The sequence below is a fragment of the Triticum aestivum genome, chromosome 2B, assembly GCF_018294505.1.
Source record: "Triticum aestivum cultivar Chinese Spring chromosome 2B, IWGSC CS RefSeq v2.1, whole genome shotgun sequence".
Classification (NCBI taxonomy): Eukaryota; Viridiplantae; Streptophyta; class Magnoliopsida; order Poales; family Poaceae; genus Triticum; species Triticum aestivum.
Window position 1 is genome coordinate 142352397 of NC_057798.1, and position 8328 is coordinate 142360724.

General features: G+C 43.1%; 1 protein-coding gene across 1 annotated transcript; it reads right to left on the reverse strand.

The window, feature by feature from the left end:
* Positions 1 to 3883: 3883 nt before the first annotated feature.
* Positions 3884 to 7574, reverse strand: LOC123039115 (uncharacterized). The gene is made up of 4 exons (XM_044462401.1): positions 6784 to 7574; positions 5836 to 6247; positions 4991 to 5048; positions 3884 to 4157 (listed from the first exon to the last, which is right to left on the reverse strand). Exons 1-4 carry the CDS (start codon positions 7561 to 7563, stop codon positions 3884 to 3886), a joined length of 1524 nt encoding a protein of 507 aa, XP_044318336.1. The 5' UTR covers positions 7564 to 7574.
* Positions 7575 to 8328: the final 754 nt, after the last annotated feature.

The following is an 8328-nucleotide window of genomic DNA, read 5'->3' on the forward strand; positions in this document are numbered from 1 at the left end:
CGGACATCATCCATCAAGATGTCCTTCATACCTCGGGGCAGTTCTTCCGCAGATATCAACCGTCCAACAGTGAGATAGATGGAACGCTACAAATGCAGGGTGACAACGACCGTGATTTCATGACCATCACGACAGACGGCGGCTTCATCCACGCTCCTGTCCGATGAGTCGAGTCGAAGGTAGTGATGTGTAGTTCTGAAACATTGATTGGCTCATGTTGTAATTAAACTTTAATGAATTTATATGTCTCTTTGGTTTGGACAGTCGTTCAACTTAGATGTAATCGATGCTATTTATTAGTAGGACCATGAATCGTGCTATTAATGTCTTTCTTTTCTCTTCCGATCCTTTTGTTGCGTACTTACATATTGCTTATGTATTGTCTGTTGTTTGGCTTGTGCATAGAGATGCCGTCGTATGTCGTGTACAAGGGTAAGGTTCCCGGAGTCTACGACGACTGGGAGGAGTGTCGGAGACAGGTTCACCGTTTCAGCGGTAACAGTTACAAAGGGTACACCACTAGGGCGGAGGCCGAATGTAGATACGCCCGCTATCTAGCGGGAGAGAGGAGGGAGCGTTGGAGGAACCGGATGAAGACCAGTTTGATCGCGATGATGCTCATCGTGATGACCGCAGCTCTCTTCTATGTGATGGTAGTTTAGATGATCGATATCGACTTGTAATGTGAAGACAAACTCGATACTCGCGGTCTTGAGACTTGTAATGTTTTATCTTTGTTCGGTCTTTTGAATTCGGAAACTAATATGATGAATTGTATTCGAAGACTAATTTTCTATTGTATTTGATGAATCTGATGTTGCTGTGTGCTGCTGTCTATATTCTGTCCAATAATATATTTTGTAACCTGTGCAAACATCAGAAAAGTAAAAAAAATATTCATACTAATGGCGCATCACCTCCAGGTGCGCCATTAGTATGCCAAAGGATACTAATGGCGCATCACCACAGAGTGCGCCATTAGTATAACAAAGCACATGGTTTCGTATGGCCCCCCGGGAGGCACACTAATGACGCATGGTGTTACATACTAATGGCGCACAGCTTGATGCGCCATTAGTATACCAGATACTAATGGCGCACCAGTGATGCGCCATTAGTAAAAAATACTAGTGGTGTGGTACTAATATCAGTGCGCCATTAGTAAGCAAAACCGATGCGCCATTAGTAGGCCTTTTCCTAGTAGTGAAATCGCAACCATTCCACGTTGTTGTTGTGTTCTGAATTGAGATGGAAACATGACACTCCCCAGAAGAGATAAACAGACAACTTGAGGCTTCACATGCACAGCCGGCAAAGGTAGCCATTTTTTTTCCAACCTCTTGGTCTTGCCTGGCACCCAAGCCTTCTGGAAGTTCAATTTGAACTTGCAACCTGGTTGATCGGTGAACTGGCATAAGTCGAACACACAGACTAAACACCCGAGCCATCGAGCTTCCAGGCAATGTCGTCGTCGGTGTCCTAGGAGTATGATACAGGTGATGTTGATGGCTCTCCAGAGCAATATGAATTCCTGCATGATAGTGTTGACTTTGTTTGTGATGCAAATCCTGAACCTAGCGATCCTCACGCAGCGCAGCCACCACCATCCTATTCTTCCTGATTGAGAGATTAGGGCATGTACAATGGTTCTATCTTAAAAGTGCCACGTAGGATAAATGATGAGGTGGAGGAGAGAGAAATCATAAGAGAAGACTTGTCTTATCTTATTTAAGAGAAGACAAGAGATGATCTCTTAGCACAATTTGTCTCATCATATTTTTAGGAACAACTAATTATTGAAGATAAGGCTAAGAGATGACCCATTGTAGATATGTTTTCTTGTCATCTCTAATTTACATGCAAAACTTAAGATAAGACTATCTTATCAACCATTGTACATGCCCTTACTAGCATCGAAGAAGCGCGGCGCACGCCGCGCCGTGATCGTTCACGTCCGTATTTTATCAAAATAAGCAAGAAAACAACATGTATTAAGCGATAAAATAAAATGAAAAGGAGAACACGAATTCTATCATTACCCCATGATCTGTGTAGGCACATAACCAACATTAAATTATTTAACAAATTAAGCAAACCGGCTGACCTATTAATATTTTTTTTCGTATGTTGTTCTGGTTTATCCGGGTGTACTATTCTAGATTACAATTTTGTTATTGTTTCGGTTTACGGCTCGGGTGGGTTAAGTTTTTTTTGGTTTATTCAGCTGTTGTTCCATTTTCACTGGTTATACAGTTCCGTGTTATTTGGGTTTGTTGTTTCTATTTATTTGTGGTATTGTTTTGGTTAGCAGTTGTTGTTTAGGTTTATTCGGGTGTATTGCTATAGGTTACAATTCAGTTACTATTTTGGTTTATGATTCGGGTGGTTTGTTGTTTTCGATTTATTCAGGTGTTGTTTCGTTTCACTGGTTTTTCTGTTCCAGGTTATTCAGGATTGGTGTTTTGGTTTATTTTGGTTATTGTTTTGGTTAGCAGTTATGGATTTATTTGGATACGGTTTCAGTTTTTGTTCGGGTAATTGTTAGTGAACTATTCGCCGATGCCATGGTGTAAAAATGGGTAGTAATCGGTCAAGAACTTATTTCCCCCAGGAATTACTGTTTATGCAAATATACTGTTTCAACCTACTGTTTTGTGCCTCGGCAACACCATCACCGGAATGGATCAGGAGACGACTGAGACGGCTCTGCGTCGGTATGCCAGTGGAGAGAAATGATGTGTAGAGAAATCCTAAATTTTAATCCTATATATAGGGACGCGATGGTGGAGAAGGAGAGAAATGATGTGTAAAAAGATCTCAGTTTCTGGTAACAAAGATCGTATTTTTTCTCTCCGGTGGAAAAAAAAGAGTCATATTACTCGGGAGCACTGTAGCACTGAGGGAACTGTTCATGTGGGGGGTACTGTTCACAGGTGATACTGTTACCTGTCACTATTCACTGACATTGATGCAGATGAACAGTAGAAGCTTGAAAAAAATTCAAGAAAAACAGAACCTAAGCCTTCCCGCTTTAGTATAGTAACTTATAAAGGATTGGATAGACCAGGCACAGGGGGTGCCGCCGCCCAACCACAAGCAGTGCCAGAAATTCACCGTCACCCCATTTCCGATCGTAACGGGGATCGTGTAGGCGAAGGCGCACGGTTAGGGCCGGAAAAAAAAAAAAGCTTGAAGCTCGTGAGTTAAACAAATAGCTTGTGACTCGGCTTGGACTCGAACTCGAAGAATAACAAGTCGAGACACGCTTTAGTTTAAGATCGTTTATAGAACGAGTTAAATGAGCCGATCTCACGAGTACTCGTGTAACTCGTTAGGTTCAGTATAAAAAATCAGCCAAGCACCTTGTGTCTCAAGCGCCCAACACAACGCCTAGACATTCGAGAAAATTAAAATTGTTTGGTCATGTATATATTACTAACTTGCTGATAATTGTGGTCAATGGTCATGTACATGGTACTCCGATGGTAGAGACAATTGTAAGTTAAGCTTGTACATGCTTGCAATTGTTTGTGAACATTGTACATGTTTAATATATACATTCTACATTCCCGGGAAATCATTTTTACCACATTCGTAAGCTTTTATGTTCATATCCTTAACGAGTTTAACAAGCTAAACGAGCCAGCTCGCGAGTTATACAAGTCGAGCCAATTTTGGATTCAAGCTCGTTATAGTAACAAATCGAGTCGAGCTAGCACGTTAACGAAACGAGCTTTAGCGAGTCTAGCCGAGCTTGCTCGACTCAGCTCGAATTCCAGCCCAACGCACGGTCCTTCTCGTTGCACATAGTGTCGGTTCCAACCCAAGGCTTGTCAGGTTGCTTATAGGCCAGCCAAAGCCAGCAAAGCCTCAGAGCGCGGCCTTAGCGTGTAATGTCAGGGATGCCGAGGTTACCTTGATCCACCAGTGACGTGACAATTTGCCAGTTAACCTCACATTTGCTGCCGGAGAGCTCCTTCTCTTGAGCCCAATGGAGGAAGCGGCGGCACACCCTGTCGATGTCCTTAATGAATTTCTTCAAAGTGACCAGAATGGTGAGCGTGAAGGACGACATCACAGAAAGGACACACCGAACTAACACCCGCCATCCCGACACCGGCATGAGGTGGCCCTTCCAGCCGGCGGCGAGCCTCGCTCTAATCGTATCGAAAATGAACTAAAGGTACACAATTACATTATATATACATCTTACTAAATGTCACGCATATTTTTGGAACATGTGATTTTTTTTTAAAATATGTACATTTTTTAAAAATTGTATGATACATTTAAAAAAAATCAGGCGAACATTTTCTTAAATGCCACGAACATTGTTTTGAAGCATGTGAACATGTCACAAACATTTTTATGAGTGACACAAACAATTTTTATTTTTTTAACATTTAAAAATAAGAATTAAAGTAATTATGAAATATGCATATTTAATTGTTTTTTGGAATATAAACAAAAGTAGCCGGCCCACTACAGCGTCGCTTGAGGCGAGGGCTCTCTATTTCTCGCTGCGGGCGAGACATAAATATCCCCGCCCCTAAAACGACAAGCTCGACGCCGGCGACCCGGCGTGTCTCCTTCTGGCCGCCTTTTTTTCGCAGAGCGGCGGCAGGGGCAGCTCAGCCGTTTGGAGATCACCTCTTCGGCAGCGCAAGGGGCAGCTCAGCCGTTTGGAGGTCACCTCTTCCTAATTGGACAGGTGCGCTCGCCTTCTGGCCTCCGATTGTTGGCGCTTCCTCTGCGCACCTTTAATTCTCCGGTTATTTGCTCGCGGCTCGCCCGAGCGCCCCCCTCGATAGTTGTCTGGCGCCAAGTTTTAGTTTGGGAATAGATCTGCTATTTCTAAAATAAAAAGGCGTGGGTCACTGTGGGTCGTATAGATCATTGCACAAATCTCCACCAGTTCGTCTGCTTATTGTGAGATTGGTAGAAATTTCAGTAATTGGGTAATGGTCTGCTGGAGTAACCTCATATTTACAGTGCCACTATGTAGTCCGTGCTGAAGCATAACCGTTTAATCCGAGGCTCCCCCATCCCTGACCAAATTGCATGGTTCTTAGCCAGTATCAGTGTTAGTCAGTTGAGCAAACAGACTAACTGACGGAGAGTTTCAGTTCTGAACTGAAATCGGTGCTCATTGAATCGAAAATCGGATTCATCTTCTTTCTAAAACAGCCCTTTCTACAACACTATTGCAGCCATTATTTTTGTTGCTCACATCATGGCACACAATGTTCGCTTTTCATTTTACAGTTATCTTATCAGTAGTACTAATAGAATTTGGCAGTGTGCGTTGTTCATCATACTAATACGTTCAGTTCGTGGTTTTATGAGATTGGTACTCTGTAGCGTGTAGTTAATGGCCAGTTGCAGAAATGTCAATATTTGCAATGTTGGAAAGTCTAACATGCTATCAGGTTATTCTAATTAACCTCCTCCCACCCAGCCATGACTGAAGTTCTTTCTTAGTCAGGAGGAGCAGTATTAGCCAGTTGAGAAATTAGCAGACTCACACAACGACAATGCGCAAGTAACTTGGCATTTTCACATTGAAATCACAAAGCAAACTCATCTTCTTTCTCCTTGGTCTTGCAACGCAAATACAACCATTATTTACATTGCTTTTATTATGGCACACAATGTAGACTTGCCAACACAAACCAATTGTTTTATATCAACTAAAATTCATGGGATGTCCCTGGATTGCAATCAATACGACAATACCCCACCACTATGCTGAGCAAATTGACAGTAGTACAACATTTTCCAAATACATGCATGTTCAGGTGACCATGACACTGCTGATGCCTTGTCGCCACTCACGGCCCATCAGTTCTTTTGCTCTTGCCACAAGAGCAGAGAGAGGCATGCTGTGCTCCATGAGTCCTGCATCACCCATGAAGAACCTGTACTTTTCAGCCCTTGAAGGTGTATGTTCTACCCGCAGCAGTGCTTCCATCATCCAGCATTCATTAAAACAGTCTGTGTAGCTAGGATTGCACTCCATTATGTGTATGGCATGTTCAACTATCACCCTCCTGATTCCCGGACAGTGAGCAGCAGGTGTCATATTTGAGTTAAGTGCACAGACAAGTCTGTTTATAAATCTTTCTTTAATCTGGCCATGCTCAAGTTCTCGCACAAAGTCTCCAGGAATGGCATTACATATTTGTGAACTAAGGCCAACAAGGACCTCTAGTTCCGCCCCGTCTGCATCCATTATTCCTTCCAAGACCTATAGTGGAAATAGCTAAGTGATGTAAGCCTTGATTATTGTAAACATAACATGGTAAACTTTTGCTGCATTTGCACCTATATATATGTGTGTGTGTGTGTGTGTGTGTGTGTGTGTGTGTGTGTGTGTGTGTGTGTGTGTGTGTGTGTGTGTGTGTGTGTGTGTGTGTGTGTGTGTGTGTGTGTGTGTGTGTGTGTGTGTGTGTGTGTGTGTGTGTGTGTGTGTGTGTGTGTGTGTGTGTAGATAGATAGTTAATCCATGATGATGCCACAGCGCCATCTATTTCTCTAGTTATGTTACATATATTTGTCAGTTTTTCTTACTTCTTATTACTCTCAACATTGAAATTACTTAATTGCATGGCATAAACTATATCATGAATGATGTGCATGTCCGTGCCATGAAATGTCCATAGTTAGAAGAAAAATAATGCATGCAATTTTCCTTAAAAGTTTGTGAGAAAGGAAATGTTGCAACAACAGGTGTACATAATTCAGCTTCTAATTTTACTTGTAGCTTAAGTTTGCAGGACTGACCTCTCGCAAGATGTGAGAGATCTCTTTCAGTTCTGAGTTGCCGAGCTTAGGTTGAGTATGTATGCACATACTCCGCAACAGGCTTGCTGCTACGTACCTGTACATGTCACCATGGATCATAAATGTGAGCTCCTTGATGAATATATACCCTGGTTCGGCTAACATAACCGAACAGTTGTTGGCACTGTCCATTGCTAGCACTGCCAGGGCTTGCCCGGCGACCTTTCGTAACTTGTCTGAATATGTACTTGAGGCTGCTTCTCGGTTAAGAAATGCATGCATCAACCCGCTAATGATCACTCGATTCTTTCCGATCTCGTCCCTTGCGTTTGCATCCATGGAAATATTTCTGAGAATTTCTGCTGTTAGCTCCCTAAGTTCTTGGCTGCTCCCACCGTCTTCCAAGATCACTGCAAGGTTGCTCAAAAGGAAGGGGTGTTCTGAAATCTCCTGTCGCAAAGTTACCCCAAACTTCCCTTGAGTACTTACAAGTCTTCTCAGCAGTCTCAACGATGAACCTTTCAGCAGTGCCTGGTCTGTCTCACTAATATTTGTCATGTCAGTTCGGTTGCTTGTGAAATCTATGATCTTTGAGACGAGGCCTGTTGCTTTGTTGATTTCTATACAGTTCTCAATATCAAAGCTAGCAAGAGTGTCAAGAATTAACATGCCCAGTACAGGGAGCAGATCCTGGTCCGTTGATGGCTCCTCCTCTGGAATATACCAGCATTTGGTAATCTGCTTCCAGCATCTCAGTGTACATGAGTTTTGTCCATCCATGTTAGATGGCTCCTCCCTTGGAATCAAACAATATACTGCCATCTGTTTCAACCATTTAAGCATGGGCGGCCTCTGTTCGTCCATGGCAACTTGCTGAATTGGGGTATCTTGTTTTGCTTCTAGGCTACCAATGTCCAGGAGAGGATCCTTTATTTTCTGCCGGTGAACAGTATCAAGAAGTGAGGCTATGAGCTGCATTGCCCCAGGGACAGATATAACTCGGAGGCTACCAGCAAGCTCAGCTACAACCTTCGCGGCAAATGATCTAATATCTGTATCCCCTTCACTTGTCCAGCCCAACATGTTGAACAAGAGAGTTAGAGTCTTCGTGGAAGTCGCTAATTTTGAGATGGCTTTAGCCTTGATCGGCTCATTTTTTAGGAAAATGTGCAACATGTGAAGTCCATAGAGCTGCATCTTGGGTGAGTCCGACTTTAAAGAATCCATTGCAAATGCGATGAGGCTGATCTTGTTTCGGGCAAACACAGCGCCTTCCATGCATTTCTCAAAGGCATATGCATAGTACAAATTGACATATTCCAGTGCCCGGGGACCTCTGAATCTAGCACGACGGGCGAGGCATCTCAGGAGGATCCATGAAAAGAGATCAAGGATGCAGGCAACAATGTAGAGTATTCCCTGGCCAAGCACCATCCCGTAGAAGATATTGAGAGATGGCACAAGGTTTGTCTTGTCCCCAAGGATTGTCTGATCAACATGTTCATCATGACCATAGTAGTCTTGTCGTGTGAGGCGTATTAGTGC